This window comes from Ursus maritimus, unplaced genomic scaffold, assembly GCF_017311325.1.
Source record: "Ursus maritimus isolate PB19 unplaced genomic scaffold, ASM1731132v1 scaffold_33, whole genome shotgun sequence".
In the NCBI taxonomy this organism is placed as follows: domain Eukaryota; kingdom Metazoa; phylum Chordata; class Mammalia; order Carnivora; family Ursidae; genus Ursus; species Ursus maritimus.
The window spans coordinates 2713573-2730342 of record NW_024425897.1 but is presented as its reverse complement, the minus strand read 5'-3'; the positions used below and the strand labels follow the sequence as shown (position 1 = coordinate 2730342).

The 16770-nt window shown below is 48.3% G+C and overlaps 1 protein-coding gene across 1 annotated transcript in view; it reads left to right on the top strand.

The window, feature by feature from the left end:
- Positions 1-16770, top strand: part of CLTCL1 (clathrin heavy chain like 1) — a 92491-nt gene that overhangs the window by 65528 nt on the left and 10193 nt on the right. The window contains exons 20-26 of the mRNA XM_040619401.1: positions 2126-2309; positions 3753-3945; positions 4554-4711; positions 9369-9533; positions 11370-11477; positions 13941-14108; positions 14191-14340. Coding sequence (XP_040475335.1) covers positions 2126-2309; positions 3753-3945; positions 4554-4711; positions 9369-9533; positions 11370-11477; positions 13941-14108; positions 14191-14340 — 1126 coding nt within the window. The remainder of the gene's footprint in view (positions 1-2125; positions 2310-3752; positions 3946-4553; positions 4712-9368; positions 9534-11369; positions 11478-13940; positions 14109-14190; positions 14341-16770) is intronic.

Sequence of the window (16770 nt, the reverse complement as noted above, 5' to 3'; positions counted from 1 at the left end):
TTTGTCCCAGGGCATGATCCGAGCGTTCTGGGTTCGAGCGCTGCATCAGGCTCCTCTGCTATGAGCCTGATTCTTCCTCTCCCACTCCCCCTGCTTGTGTTCCCTCTCTCGCTGGCTGTCTCTCTCTCTGTCAAATAAATAAATAAAATCTTTAAAAATAAAAAAAGTTTTCATTGGATCAAGTCCAAGTCAAACTTTTCTCTTGTGGATTGTGTTTTGGTGTTAAGAACTCTATTCCTAATCCGAGGTCAAAGATTCTCTCCGAATTCCCTCTAAAAGTCGTACAGTTTTACATTTTACATTTAGACGTGTGGTCCAGTGTCCAACAACGTATGAAGTTTAGGTCGAGGTTCATTTTTTTGCATGTGGATGTCCAGTCATTCCAGCGTTATTTGTTGGGTTCGTTCTGCATTGAGTTCCTTTTGCGTCTTTGCCAAAAGTCACTTGGCCAGGTAGTATGATTCCTCCAACTTTATTCTTGTTCGGAATTTAGAATCAGCTTTGTCTGTATCAACAGGGAAACCTTCTGGAATTTTGATTGGAATTGCATGAGCTCTGTAGACCAATTTGGGGACAGTTGGTATCTTTCCTATGTTGGGTATATAAATTCAATATGTCTCTCCATTTATTTAGATCATTAATTTTCCTCATCAGCATTTTATGTTTTTCAGCATGTAGACCATGTACATGCCTTTCTAGATTTATACCTAAATATTCATGTTTTGAGAGCTATTGTAAATGGATAGAGGAGTTTTTTTTGTCTACAATTGTACATTTCTAGGATACAGAACTACAACAGTGGTTAACCTTGTATCGTGATACCTTGCTAAGCTTACTTATTTATCCTAGGATATTTTTTCAAAGATTCCTTGGAATTTTCTATCAGTCATTTTGCCTGCAAATAGTGACGGTTTTATTTCTTCCTTTCTAATCTAGATGCTTTTTATTTATTTTTCTTGCCTAACTGCCAGTAGAATATTGAATAAAAGTGGGGAAAGAGGGGCGCCTGGGTAGCGCAGTCATTAAGCGTCTGCCTTCGGCTCAGGGCGTGATCCCGGCGTTCCGGGGGTCGAGTCCCACATCGGGCTCCTCTGCTGGGAGCCTGCTTCTTCCTCTCCCACTCCCCTGCTGTGTTCCCTCCCTCGCTGGCTGTCTGTCACATAAAAAAATTTAAAAAAAAAAAAATCTTAAAAAAAAAAAAGAAGAAACAGAAAGCTGAGAATTTCTATAAAAAAAAAAAAAGTGGGGAAAGAAGACATTGTCTTGTTCTTGATCCTGGGGGGAAGCATTCAGTCTCTCACCGTTGAGAGCTGTGGGTATTTTGTAGATAGCCTTCATCAGATCGAAGAAGTTCCCTTCTACTTCTAGTTTGCTCAGAGTCTTTATCATTAATGTGTGTTGGATTTTGTCAGATGCTTTTTCTGAATCAACAATATAATGAACATGTTTTTCTCTTTTAAATTCTTAATATGGTACATTACCTTGATTTCCCCCCATATCTTTGAATAAGACAAAAGAAAACAAATTTTATAAGAATGCATCTAGTATGATTAAATAAAAGGAAAGTTCAAAAACATGCAAAACTATCTATATTGCTTAGATATACAAATTTTTAAAAGACTTTATTTATTTGACAGAGAGTGAGAGCACAAGAAGGGGGAGTGGGAGAAGGAGAAGCAGACTCCCCACTGATCAGGGAGCCCAGTGCAGGGCTCGATCCCGGGACCCATCATGACCTGAGCTGAAGGCGGACTCTCAACTGACTGAGCCACCCAGGCGCCCCTAAATATACAATTTATATGATAGAACTATAAAGAACCACAAAGAGCTGATAGAGGCACAGTTCAGGAAAATAGATACCTGTGAAGTGGGAGCGGAGGCAGCTCCTGGAGAAGCTGTAGCAGCCCTCCAGTGATTGGTGGTTTTCTGATTTCTCCTACCTGGTGCTTTCTCAAGACTTTGGACCACATATACTTCATAAATATTCTGTTGTATCTATTCATCAGTTGTATGTATGTGTTTTAAATACTTTAAAATTGGGAATCTTGGGCTGGTCAGCCTGCCAAAGAGTGTTGTGTACAGCTTTCATTCCTGTGACACCGTGCTGACCACTGCCTCTCCTAAGGAATCTCCAGAATCTGCTGATCCTGACCGCCATCAAGGCGGACCGCACGCGGGTCATGGACTACATCAGCCGCCTGGACAACTACGATGCCCCAGACATTGCAAACATCGCCGTCAGCAGCGCACTATATGAGGAGGCCTTCGCCATCTTCCGCAAGTTTGATGTGAATGCCTCAGCAATCCAGGTGAGCTGCTAAGTGCTGCCATGGTAGACCCTAATGACCTCTGCCACACCGTGTCCTCGTCATCACCGAGGGTGTTAAACCCTCTGTTTGATGTGTCATTCAGATTCTTGTGCTCTTTTCTGCTCTTCACCAGTAACCCGTCTTCCCAGTCTGTTCTCTCCTACTCTGCTGGTGCCCCTGATGTCTGGCAGTTACCCCTACTTCCTGTTCATTCCTCTAGACTTGGGTACCTGAATTGAGGTCATGTGGTCAACCCTGGTGACTGAGGTGTCTGATTCTCAGAGGCCCTCAAACATGACGACTATTCTAGCCCTTCACCGCCTGCTGCTTCAACTCCCCAGAGCAGTCCTGCCAGCCCTCCTGCCCACCTTCAGCCCCACCAAGAGCCCTTGGGGCGCCTGGGTGGCTCAGTCGTTAAGCGTCTGCCTTTGGCTCAGGTCATGATCCCAGGGTCCTGGGATCAAGCCCCCCACATCGGGCTCCCTGCTCAGCGGGAAGCCTGCTTCTCCCTCTCCCACTCCCCCTGCTTATGTTCCTTCTCTTGTTGTCTCTCTCTCTGTCAAATAAATAAATAAAATCTTAAAAAAAAAAAAAAAGAGCCCTTCCCTTAACCCTCCTCCCTTTCCTTCCACCCAGCCTGTTGGCCTTTTCTGGTTTTATTTCCAAATGAATTAAAAACCATGGGACAGATCACTTTAACTCCTGTCTTACCAAGATTCTTTATGTCCTTGCCTCTTCCTCTTACCATTTTTCTGTACCTGCCTGTGGAATCTCACATCTCCTCTTTTCGGTTCATACATGGTCTGTGGCCTTGCTCTGAGATCAAACTGTATGAGGGGCAGCTGCTGCACCCCATCCCTCCAGACTGTCCTTCAAGCCTGTTTTCTGTCTCATCCCCCACAGTCGCTCCTTTGAGCCTTTTTACACCCTGTATGCCCCATTGTACTATCTTACCAAGAGATGTCATTCTCCTGCCCCAAAAAGCTTAGCTTAGTTGTCTCTCATTTCTTTATGCCTCTTTGTTGGAGTGCCTCTTCTCCACATGGCATCTTCCTCCTGTACAATATAGATCTCGTCCTTTCCCTCCAGAGATTCATCATCTGAGAAATACTAAATGCCCAGTTGCTTTGGACTGAATTGAAATGGTCATGCAGGGGCGCCTGGGTGGCTCAGTCGTTAAGCGTCTGCCTTCGGCTCAGGGCGTGATCCTGGCGTTCTGGGATCGAGCCCCACGTCAGGCTCCTCCACTGGGAGCCTGCTTCTTCCTCTCCCACCCCCCCTGCTTGTGTTCCCTCTCTCGCTGGCTGTCTCTCTCTCTGTCAAATGAATAAATAAAATCTTAAAAAAAAAAAAAGAAATGGTCATGCAACTTTAGGCAAAAATCTGTCTGCTCCTTGGAGATGATGGTGTTGTGGAGAATGAGAGCCCTCTTGTAACCCCTAGGTCCTGATCGAGCACATTGGAAACCTAGACCGAGCGTATGAGTTTGCGGAGAGATGCAATGAGCCTGCTGTGTGGAGCCAGCTGGCCCGTGCCCAGCTCCAGAAAGACTTGGTGAAAGAAGCCATCGACTCCTACATTAGAGCTGATGACCCTTCCTCTTACCTGGAGGTCGTTCAGGCAGCCAGCAGGAGCAGTAAGTGAACCTCCTCCCCCCAGGGCTCTGCTTCTCACTGTGCGAAGCCTGGCGAGAGAAGGATGTGGCCCTCCCAGGAATCTGCACATGTTATGCATCCAGAGATATTGGAGACACCACTAAGTGAAAGTTTTCCAAAAGAATCTATTACTATTATTCTGTTAATGACACTAGCTTTTCAGTTGACTGTTAACTAGACACTAGCTCTTTGGTTGACAAGATAGTTTAGCACGATGGATAACACTATCATAATTTTAAGGTCAGAAACTTAGACCCAGAGTTGCTCCCGGCCTTTCCAATTAACTGTGGTACTCGCTTCTCCGGGGGCTGGAATAAGCATCCTGTCTCCTGGTGAGGTCTTTACTTGGTGACATGGAGCGTCCCATTCCCGGGGTCAGCCTCCATATGGTTCTGCTCTTTCCATCTCTCCCACCTGGGATAGGGCTCTGCTTAGCTGGCAAACAAGTCCTTCTAGACCTTACCTGGAGTCCAAGCACTCGCTGAGGCAGAGTGGGAGAGTAAACAACTGGGGACAAAATGGGAGGAACTGAGCCACCTGTTTAAACTCAGCCGCGCTGGATTAACCTATTTTTATTTTCTGTCTTTAGACAATTGGGAGGATCTGGTTAAATTTCTACAGATGGCCAGGAAAAAGGGCCGCGAATCCTATATAGAGACTGAACTTATTTTTGCCCTGGCTAAAACTGGCCGTCTGTCTGAGCTAGAAGATTGTATTAATGGACCCAACAATGCCCACATCCAGCAGGTAGGCCATGCCCTGGGGACCACAAACTGCTCCAGGCAGGTTCAGGGATCGCTCTCTAGAGTGGCACAGATCTTTGACACTGAGAAACAAGCCACACCATGAATTAAGTCCTGTGTTACTGTCACTGGTATGGAAGTTAAGGCCCCTGGCTGTGCACATCAGAATGGTTCTCCTAGAAAAGGTGTTAGGACTATGTGCCAGTGTTTTAGCTGTTATCACTAAAGAGCAAAGTGAACTGAGTAACTGGCCAGGTGAAAGAGGTGTGTTGGAAATTAATAGCTCTTCCATATGTCAGCAATTATCAAATAACATATGGGAAGAATATTTTTTAAAGTTGGAGTAACACCAAAATGTTTAAAACAAACCTTAAGGGAAAATGTTAAACAAAAGAAAAATCTAAATAACTGTAAAGTCTCCTCTATTTCCTGGGGTAAAGTGTTACCCTTAGAAAAAGTGATAGAGATGAAGGGATAATGGAATATACTCTAACCCCACTTGAAAGAATACACACATTTTACTGAAATAAATAGCACAAAAGTGGACTTTGGATTCTTTATTTCAAAGTAAGATCCAACTAACTGTTGGAAATTAGGTTGGAGTTTTGAAAGGGCTTAAAAGTTCATCCTGTGTACTGTATGGTGACTAACATAACATAATAAAAAATAATTATTAAAAAAAATTCATCCTGTACTTCTTTTTTTTTAAGATTTTTTATTTATTAATTTGACAGAGAGAGACAGCCAGTGAGAGAGGGAACACAAGCAGGGGGAGTGGGAGAGGAAGAAGCAGGCTCCCAGCGGGGGAGCCTGACGTGGGGCTCGATCCCAGAACGCCGGGATCATGCCCTGAGCCGAAGGCAGACGCTTAACGACTGAGCCACCCAGGCGCCCCTCATCCTGTACTTCTATAACTAAAATTCCAGATGAAAGAATTATAGGTAAAAGTTGAGGGTTTTTTTCTTAAAAGTTGTAAATATTTATTTGAACCTTTATATAGAGGAAGGAGTTTTTAAGCATATAAGCAGTGGAAGAAAGCACAAAAGAAATACCAGTTCGGGCACCTGGGTGGCTCAGTTGGTTAAACGGTTGCCTTCGGCTCAGGTCATGATCCTGGGGTCCTGGAATCAAGCTCCGTGTCAGGCTCCCTGCTCTGTGGGGAGCCTGCTTCTCCTTCTCCCCTGCTTGTGCTCTCTCTTTCTCTCTCTTTGGCTCTCAATAAATAAAAAATCTCTAAATAAAATCTTCAAAAAAATAAAAGTATCAGTTCATTTAATGCATAAAAGCTTTAAGTATATGTATATTCCTAATCATGGGCCTGAAAAGTCTAGATATAAAAATAAATCCCAAGAAAGAAAAAAAAGTCCAGATAGCTTTACGTATAAATATTTAATCATTGCAACATGATTTATACTAATAACAGTTGAAAGCCAGTGTCCAACAAAAGGAAATAATCAACATCCATCAGTGGAATATAATACAGCCATTACAAGTATTTATAGAGCCTTGTTTGTGACAGAAAAACCTTTTGAAGTAAGTTCCAGCCAAGTGAAAACCTGCATGTACAATATGATGAACATATCTATATACCTAGAAAAACATCCCAGGTAGTGACAGCAAAGAACTCTGAGATAAGGATTGGGCAGTACTATTCCATTCTCCTTTCACTTGCCTGTGTTTGCCAAGTCTTGTTTTAATCGGTGACCATAACTTTTAAAATTGCTTCTATGATCAGAAAATTAATAAAGGTGTTAGAAAATGAAGGCTTGTCCTAAATCTCCATCTGAATTCATAACAGAACTCTCCTGGCTGGGGAGTCTATTAAGTACCATAGCCAGAGATGCTGTCTTGGGTCACACAGAAGGTAAATCCTACCAGAAGTTGGCTGGACTTGGAAGCTCAGATGGCTTGCTTGTTCTTTGCCTCAGTTCATGGTAACCCTAAGGCTGTGCTTCCTGCCTTCCACAGTCCTCCAAGGTGGGGTCAGTTCATGTCAGCCAGATCCAGCCCACCACCTGTTTTTATACGTGTCCCACAGTCTGGCTTCTGCTGACTGAATTCCCGTGATGTCATTTAACTCATTTTCCCTGAATTGCCTATAAATTAACAATAACAAGAGTCTTAAAGGATCGTACGCTTTGATACCATACTTCATAAATTAATCCATTCAGCGAACTTTTCTTGAGCATCTTCCATGTGCTAGGATAGGGACTGTGGATGCAGGTGTGAAAATAGTAATCAAATTTCTGACTTTATGGATCTTATGATCTGTTCGAGAAATTTGTGGTGTGTTAAATGGTAAGCGTACAGGAGAAAAGTACAGAAGGGAGAGGTGGACAGTGTAGGGCAGGCGATGTGGGAATGACGGTGGTGCACTTAGGTGGGTGGTTGAAAGGTGTCCTGGAGGTGAGTTCTTGAGTCTGCATCCCTTTGGGGGAGGAGGCCTGAGTGCAGACAGAAGAACAAGACAAGGATGCCTTAAGTATTTCAGTGTATTGCAGGAGCAGCGCAGAGGTGGCCCAGGGGGCTGAAGCAGCACATCAAAGATGGGCTCATAGTTCAAGTCAGAGAAGGAATGTTGGGGAGAGGTGGTTGTTGGCAAGGCGTGTCAGGACTCGTGGGATATGGGCAGGATTCTGGCTTCCACTCTGGGTGAGACCAGAGGACTCTGAGCAGAGGAGGGATATGATCTGGTCTTAAGGGTTAACAGAACTCCTCTGGCTGCTGTGCTGAAAACAGACTGAAGGACAGAGGCAGAAGCAATGAGAGTAGATAAGAGGCTATTCGTAGCCCAGGCCAGAGTCAATGGCCACTCATAGAAAGTGGTCAAGGTGAGTGGCAAAGAGCTGGTGATAAGCTTGGGTTGCTGGTGGAGTGTGAGTGAGAAGGGGGAGTGAGGCAGCTATGCCATGTGTGGTGTGGGACAGCCCTGGACAGATGGACTTGTGCCTACTGAGGGTGGGGGCCGTGTATGAGGCCTGCCTTGAGGACAGTCAGGACTCACATGCAGACAAGTTCGATCTCAACATCCAGGGGCATCTGTCAAGCTGCGTACAGGAGTCCAGTTTCCAAGGAGAATTTAGGAATAGAGCTGTAAACGTGGCAGCCTTCAGTGTGCAGTTGACACTGTACAGTGGGGAGAGGCTGAGGCCTGAGACCAGGGCACCCCAAAGCCCAGGAGCAGGGAGAACTGGGGATGGAAAGTGGCTGGGGTTAGGGAACAAAAACAAAGGGTTGTGCAGGGAAGCAAGTAGGTGTCTGTCAGGGAGAGTGATGGGTAAGCTAGATGGCGTGCCTCATGAGCTGGAGACATAGAAGCAGTGACCCTGCTAGTGAGTCAGCAAGAGGCTGATTGCAGCAGATTGCAGAGAGGACAGAAAGAGACTGGGGACAGCTCTTAAGACACATCTCTTCTGAGAAACATCGCTCGAAAAGAAAGGGTAGAAGCAGAGTGGTAGTCAGTAGCTGGGCTGAGGTCACAGTGAAGATTGGTTTGGTTTGGAGATGGGGAAAACAACAGATTCCTTAAGCTTTTAAGAGGGATTTAGTACAGAGGGCAAAATCACTGCTAGGGTTGCTGGGCTGCTGACCTGGAGCAGGGGAGGGGAGCTGGGGTCACGTACACCAGTAGAGTTGGCCTTGGGGGCCAAGTGAGGACCACAGATGCAGCGAGGGGGCAGACTCAGTCCTGGTGCTTATGGAAGGGCTCTTCTGGTTGTGTCTGTGTCCTCAGGGTTTGGGAAGCCAGGCACTCAGCTTGAGATGCTGGAGATTTGGGGAGAGAAGATAAGAAATGAATGATGGACAAGGAGTGAGTACCTGGGCTGAGGGAGTAGGATTGCTAGTGTTGTGAGTTCCTCTAGTGTCACCATCAAGAAGTGCAGGAGAGCCCGGGTGGGTTTCGGGTTTCGGCTGTCTGAATTTAGCTCTGCAGTCTTGGATGCAGAGTTGGCAGAGAACCACTCTAAGCAGGATGGGGGTTTGGCCGAGTGAGTACAGCCAAGTACAACCAATGGAGTGGGGGTAGAGCCACATGGCTTGCCAACAGCCAGCAGAAGAGCCAGGAAGCGAGTTGGCCAGGTGCACATGGGGGTGGTGGGCAGGAGCTGGGGTGCCTGGAGGTAGTGAGCTGGAAAGGAGGGGAGGCAGAAGGCAAAGAGTAGGTTCTTGTGCCAGGCTTCCCAGGGTTGGCAGCTGACAGTGACTGGCTGTTGTCATGAGAGACACAAGATCCTCAGAGCAGAGGAAGTCAAAGAAAGCTAACATTGCCAGGGAATGAGGGAGATATGTGGACGGCAGCAAGAACCAGGGCTGGTGTGTGATCCCTGGCAGGCTGTTCTCTAGTAGGCAGCTGTGAGTGGTGAGGAGGGGCCTGGCCTGGAAGCAGCAAGGAGCAGACCTCCAAGGCCAGGCCCACTGGGGTACAGATGTGGGAGATGACGGCCAGCAAACACAGGAGCAGGCAGTGGAGAGTGGGTCCAGGGCCTGAGGGCACACTTCATCCTTCAGAAGCTCTGTGGTGGCTCAGGCTGCTGTGTGATCAGATAGGTACTCACCTTCTTTGAAAACAGAAATACCCCTGCCACTTAGGAATTTTAGACCATCTCTGGAGAGACTTCCCCTTTAAGAAGGTCTCAGCAAAGCTACCCGGTTGTTCATAGGTTGGAGACCGCTGTTACGAGGAGGGAATGTATGAGGCCGCCAAGCTGCTGTACAGCAGTGTTTCTAACTTTGCCCGCCTGGCTTCCACCCTGGTCCACCTCGGGGAATATCAGGCAGCAGTGGACAGCAGCCGCAAGGCCAACAGCACCCGGACGTGGAAGGAGGTAAGCATAGGAAGTCTCCAGGTGACCACTGGTCTCTCAAGCCTTCCCTCCTTGTCCTTCCTTCCTCCACACCCTCGTGCCAGATGGGATGCGTCTGGATGCCTGCCGTGTCTAGGCAGGATTCTGAGTCTTCTGGGAAGGCTCAGAGAACCTTGTAAGCTAGCATTTGTGTTTGAAGCAAAGGCCCTGGAGAGCTCTGTGTTGGACCAATCAGCTCCCGGAAGCTGCCTTTATAGCATGGAATTATGAGTATGAGAAGTAGTATCATAATTTATTTTTAAAAACCACCTTATTAGTGGTATAATCAGTGTAAACTGGCACTTTTGGTCTTTTGTAGTAAATTGGTAGGGCACGTCTTAATAGCTCTCTGATATCAGAATTATCTGTAAGTAGAAAAAAGTTTGTAAAGAGAGGTGCGGAAGATTTAGCTTCAGTGAATCTCTGAAGTAGTGTTTAATAAAAGATTAAAACCAACATAAATGTCCAATATCAAGGGCATGGTTAAATAGTGTACATATTGCAACTCTACCAAAATGAAGAGGCAGGATTACAGGAGGGGAGGTTTCAAGTATTCTGTGAGAAGTATACGTAGAATGTCCAGGGTAATTCCATTCTGTGTGTGAGTCTGAGAGAGAGTTGGCGTGTGCTGTATCACAAGGAAAATAGCAGGTAACAGGTGTGTCTTGAGGTAATGACCAGTTATCTCTGGGTTGTGGGATAATTATTGTTTATCTGGGTTTTCTGCCTTCTCTACTGAAAACACATGCATATATAGAAGGTGGGGAGGTAGGGAAACTTCAAGAGAAGCCAGCTTTGCCTGTGGGTATGAGGTCTGTCTTCAGCCATTGAACGAAGAGCAGCTTAGAGGTGCCTGGGTGGCTCAGTTGGTTAAGCATCTGACTTCAGTTCAGGTCATGATCTCAGGTTCCTGCGATCCAGCCCTGAGTGGGCCTCTCTGCTGAGTGGGGAATCTGTTTCTCCCTCTCCATCTGCCCCTCCCCCTGCTCGTGTGTTTCTCTCTCTCTCAATAAATCTGAGAAAGAGAAAGCGAGCTAGTGAGCGAGCAACTCAAGGGCCCCTTCTGCGTCTTTTTGAGCAGAAGCCCAGGAGGCTTCTTTTACTTCCTAGAACTTGTTATCTTGTTATCATGAAGTGTACATACCACAGAGTGCCTAAAACAAAAGCTCAGTTTAAAAAATATTTATTTATTTTTTTAAAGATTTTATTTATTTATTCGACAGAGATAGAGACAGCCAGCAAAAGAGGGAACACAAGCAGGGGAAGTGGGAGAGGAAGAAGCAGGCTCCTAGCAGAGGAGCCCGATGTGGGGCTCGATCCCATAACGCCGGGATCACGCCCTGAGCCGAAGGCAGACGCCCAACCGCTGTGCCACCCAGGCGCCCCTAAAAAATATTTATTAAAGTAAGCTCCTCCCAGCTGAACAGCACTCAGATGAACTGTGCGCCGTTGACCATTATTCCTGAGCTTTGTTAAACCATTTTCAAACCCCAAACCTGAAATTCCAGCATTGCTTTCCTGTCATCTAAAGAGACCTTCACATCTCAGGGCCTAGAAGTAATGCATGAGCCCTCTTCTCTCCACGGTCTCAAATACCTCCTTGGTCTGCGGATTAGAAATGTCATTATTTTTTCTCCCAGTCTCACACAGCTCACCTTTCAGTTATTTACTTGTTCAGAATCTAACCTTAAAAACCCTGTTTGCTGGTATAAAAACCCCGCTATTTCTGCATTTGTAGTTGCACCCCTGGCGGCCAGCTGTTGTGGCACTGTGCCCTGTCTTGGGGACACTCACGCTGTCTGGCCTTCCCTCCCACAGGTGTGCTCTGCATGTGTGGATGGGCAGGAGTTCCGCCTTGCACAGCTGTGTGGTCTTCACATTGTCATTCACGCGGATGAGCTGGAGGAGCTGATACGCTATTATCAGGTAACTAGTCTCTGGCCAGAGATGATCTCGACCAGCAGTGGGGATGACGAGTGACACCTGAACACTCCACATAAAAGGACACTGATCCCCTTAGCATGTGTCACATCCACAGGTAGGCATACAAAGCACTGTGTGTATGGCAAAGTTTTTTCATGTGCTAGATAGCCCATCCACAAATCAGATTGGTGTGTTAGATATTCTGGACCTCACTGCTGGCTGCTATTTGTGTTTTTGAGTACTCCGCCTCTTCTTGTGTCCTTGGGCCTTCAGAAGCCTAGCGAGTGGCTTGCACATGTGGATAACCCTTGGGTACCTTGCTGGGAACACCGGGCCAGTCATGGCAGAGACACAGCACGTACCCCAGTCCCCCAGAGTGTGTGGCCCACAGAGGATATGATCATTAGGTACCATAGAGACAGAGGACAAGAAACAGTCCAGAGTAGGGAACCCCAGGGGACCTTTGAAGATGGGAGTTATCTGTGTTGGTGTCACAGTTCATCTTCGCTGTCAGGTGGTTGACAGACATCAGTGTGTTCAGGGCCTGGGCCTCTGTCTGTGCGAGTCCTAGAACTGCGTGTGTGGAAGTGTGGGGTCAGCAGGGCAGACTAACAATTGGATTTTGCTCAGTAGTGTTACTGTTCCCATGAAACTCAAGCCCCAGCCCCCCGTAACTGAGGGAATAGTAAGGGCTGTGGGGGGACTTAGTGAGTCGCAGGGTTCAAGGGGCCTATGAGCTGTGAAAGTGAATGCCACTGGAGTCTAAAATGTCAGGCTAAGCTGGATGACTTTTCAGTGACCTATACTTTCCCATTCCGTAGAAGTTCAAGAAATAAAACTGTAAAGTAAACCGGGAAAGTAATAAAGCAGTCTGGTGGCTGACAGAATACTTCACTTGTTCAGCAAGTGTTGGAGCACCTGCCATACGCTGGGTGTTATTCTAGATAATGGTATCGGTAAACAAAACAGAAAAACCCTTGTTCAGTTGGATTTACATTCCGTAAGGTTGACAGGCAGCAAACATCACGTTTGGAAGTGATGATTTACAGGGGCAGTGGAGCCTGTTTGGGGAGCAGGAGTGCCTGGGTGAAACTTCATGAAGGGGCCATCAAGGTCACACTAATTGAGAGGGTGACCCTGAACAGAGACCTGGGGAAATTGAGGGGTCTGGTCATGGGGATATTTGAAGGAAGGGTCAGCAGCCAGGGCAGAGTCCAGAGGCAGGAATGTGCCAAGTATTTGAGGAAGGGCCCTGGGGAAGGGAGGTCAGGAGACACAGGCCATCATGAAGGACTCACAACAGGACATGGGACCTGAAGGTAAGGGGCCATTCTGGCTTACGTGTTGAGAACAGCCTCTTCTGGGAACAGGCAGACAGGGAAGGGGGCAGGTGGCAGCCGGGAAAGCCCTGAGGCGGGTGATGCGGGGTAAGAAGTGATCAAGCGATCACGTTTGGGGGGTGTTTTGAGTCTGCAGCTGAGTCAGTATGCTAGTAGATTGTGTGTGGGTGAGAGAAAAAAGTCAAGGATGACTCCATTTATTTTGGGCCTGAACAACTAGAGATTGAGTTCTCACTAGTGGACGTGGGGAAGACTAAAGGCAGAGACTGGTGGAAGGGAAGGACGGATTAAGTTTTGGACACACCAAGTTTGAACTGCCAGTTGGATGTTCACATAGAGGTGTCAGGGGAGGCGGAGAGAAACAGGGCCGGGGGCTCAGAGAAGAAACTCAGCTAGAGAAATGAAATAGAAGCCATTGGTTGACACACAGATGGGCATAAAGACACACAACTTGAATGAGATCATGGGGGGTGGGAGCAGATAAAGAATAGCAGAAAGTGAACTCTCCAACATGTGTTGGGGTAGAGTAAGAAGAAGTTCCAGAGAACAAGGCGTCTGTGCCCAGGAGGGAGGGACAGTCAGCCAGGAAGCATCCTGCTGAGGAGTTTCACTGCAGAGAGTAGAAAAATGGGATGGCAGTGGTAGGGGCCATGGAGTCAAAAAAGAGCATTTCAGGTTGGGAGAGTAAGCAGGAGGTTTGCTAAAGGCAAACTGTGGAGGGAGAAGCTGATGCCCAGATAGAAAGGGACAGTTACTGGCCCAGCAGCCTCAGTAGGTGGCAGGTGCTGGGGCCTAAGCCAGGAACACAAGCAGCATGCCAGTAGACAACATGGGTACAGATGCTGGCAGGGTCGACACAGGCATTTGCTTTGACTGGCTTCCGTTTCTCAGGGAAGCAGGAGCAAGGTTATCCACACGGTAAAGACAGGGAGTGAGGAGGGTGTGAAATCGTCCTCTGGGGGTGGCCCTGGAGGTTTTGGGGCATTAATGTGATGGGAACCAGTCAGACTCAGCTCAGGCATGTCAGGCGGGCTGGATGGAACCAGAGTGCATAACCGGGAGGGAGGAGGGCTGGCCACCCCAGGTGTGTTTACCCCTACCTCAGGCCTGTCTGTTGGTCTGTCAGGATCGGGGCTACTTTGAGGATTTGATCTCTCTCCTGGAGGCGGCCCTGGGCCTGGAGCGGGCCCACATGGGCATGTTCACAGAACTGGCCATCCTCTACTCCAAATTCAAGCCTCAGAAGATGCCAGAGCACCTGGAACTCTTCTGGTCCCGAGTCAACATCCCAAAGGTAATCTAGCCCTCTCTGAGGTCCTGGCTGCCACATGCATGTGTGGCATAAGCCCAGCCCTCAGCCATGGCTGTCCCCGCAGGTGCTGAGAGCTGCAGAGCAGGCGCACCTCTGGGCGGAGCTGGTGTTCCTCTATGACAAGTACGAAGAGTACGACAATGCCGTCCTCACCATGATCAATCACCCTACTGACGCCTGGAGGGAAGGGCAGTTCAAGGATGTCATTGCCAAGGTAAGAGGGTGCCTGAACACCAGCTCCTGTCTGCTTCTGCCCAGCCTGTCCTAGGGGTGGACAGGATGAGTGCCAGTGTATGTGCCCCAGGGTGTATTTGTGTTTTCCTTCATCTCGTGAGGGTCTCACTGCCCTCTGTACAGGTGGTGGTGATTCTGTCTGCACAAAGGGAATGTATGCTTAGGAAGGGTAGTGACTGGCCTAGGCCCCAAAGCTAGGCTACAGGCCGGGCAGGGTCTAGGACCACTCTCCCACCTCACTCCCACACAGGGTCCTGAACAGCCAGACCCTAGTGTTTGCTCTTCCTTCTGCCCTATCAGATTGGGACACACGTCCAGAGCCCATCTATACCATTTCCTGTTGTATTGTTTCATATTTTCTACCACCTGGCATATTTTTTCTTCATGTCTCTCCTCCTAAAACTGTTAGGCCCAGAGGAGTATGGGCATCTGTGGAGGTGGAGTCATGAGCCCAGATCTGTGGCCTCGGGGTCCCCACCTTCCTCGGAGCATCCACCCTCCAGTAGTCTAGTTGGGCTAAACCAGGGTGCTGAGCTATTCCATCAGCTGCCAAATGCTGTTGGAAGGTGTCAGGTCAGGGTGCAAGCACTGAGCAGGCCTCTGCTGTTTTTTGTTTCTGGGCTCAGAGTGGGCCCAGCTTCCAAGCTTCTCCTTCTCTGTGAACTCTATGTATTTGAAGGTAAGGGGATGAAGCTTTCTGTCATCAGTTCCGGGTCTTTTGCTTTGAGTGTCTTCGTTTTGTCCCAGTGGCCTTACATGAATAACTTGCCCACAGGTTTCTCCCATTTGCTGCCTGTCAGTGAAAGATAGCATTTTGACTGTGTGTCAGTCCTGTTGCTCCCAGGGGGCTGGGGCAGAGGGCATGGGCTCCTTACCATCTGGGTCAGGGAGTTGTCTGCCTTCTGTTCCACATATGGCTGCTGAGGGCAGGTGTGGGTGACGGGTGGGGTACCTAGCCAGGTCTCAGTGTCTGAGGTCACACACGTCAGTGCTATTCAGTGTGACGGTATGTGAAATCAGTGGCCTTCTGCAGACATCCCACCCTATACGGGTCTGCAGGTTGCTGATGGAAGGGTGGGCAGATTTCACATTCCTGTGCCCCCAGCACACATGAAAAACATGCTGGAAAACCCATACCTGATCAATTCTAGGCGTGCTTTTTTCACATTGGACTCAAATGATATCGGGGTGCATTTTAAAGTTGATGACGTGCCGTGGTTGAGGTAGCAGTGCTTCTTGTTTCTTAGCGGTGTCTGGAATGTTACAAGCTATCCAAGCAGCCGATGTGGCCCATGACCCGAGTGCAGTCTACCTTGATGGTGGTCAGGATCAGAAGATTCCTGAAGAGAGGTGGAAGTCAGCATGACATCTTGGGTCTGAGGTCACATGCTCGCAGACAAGACCGTATCTTTTTTTTTTAAGATTTTATTTATTTGAGAGAGAGCGAGAGAGCATGTGCAAGAGAGCACAAGCAGGGGAGGAGGAGGGACAGGGAGAAGCAGACTGCCCACTGAGCAGGGAACATGACACGGAGCTCAATCCCAGGACCCTGGAATCATGACCTGAGCCGAAGGCAGACGCTTAACTGACTGAGCCACCAGGCGCCCCGACAAGACCATATCTTGTAGCAAAGCAGTGTTCACGCAGCTTGTTCTTGTGCAGCACGTGACTGCCTCTGCCTCTCTGCCGTGTGAGAGACTTGTCAGTTCGCATGTGGAGCAGAGAGGAGGAAGAGGACTCCAGCTGGTATGGTGGCCTGGCAGAGAAGACATTGTTGGCACACAACAGGAGAGTTTTACAGTCACCTGGCCACAGGACTGAGTGGTGAAGGGCCAGGCAGGTGTGACACAGACCTGTGTTGCATCTCAGCCACTTGCTGTCTCTGTCACTTTGAGGTAGTGTCATCACTGTGAACCTCAGTGACCCCATCCGTAAGGTGGACGTGTTTCCTGCCTGCCGGGTGATCAGCAGCAAGTGCCCGGCCGATAGTAGGCGCTTCTCACAGGTAGCGCAGTAAGTGTCAGGGGCCAGCGCACCCTCACTGGTCCCCCTTGAGCTCGTGACAGAATCTTTGAGCCTGTTTTTCTTCTTCAAAACAGGAATAATGCCCTATCCCTAGCCCTGGGGCAGCGGTGGCAGTCCTTACCAGCTGCGCAAGTGGGTATGACCTTGTTGGTGCTCCCATCCTGGTGCATGGCTCCAGAAGACGGTGCCACACAGATGCCAGTGCCCTCAATGGGAGCGGTGTATGCTTCAGAGAGTGCCAGATGTCGCCAGATCAGTGGCTCAGCCCAACACAACACATGTCCATGGACCCACCCACCCAGAGTGCTTGGGCCAGGTCTTGTCCAGCTTCACAGTCACTGCAGTGGGGGAATGGAGCATGGCCAGTTGTGCTCTGCCTTAAGCT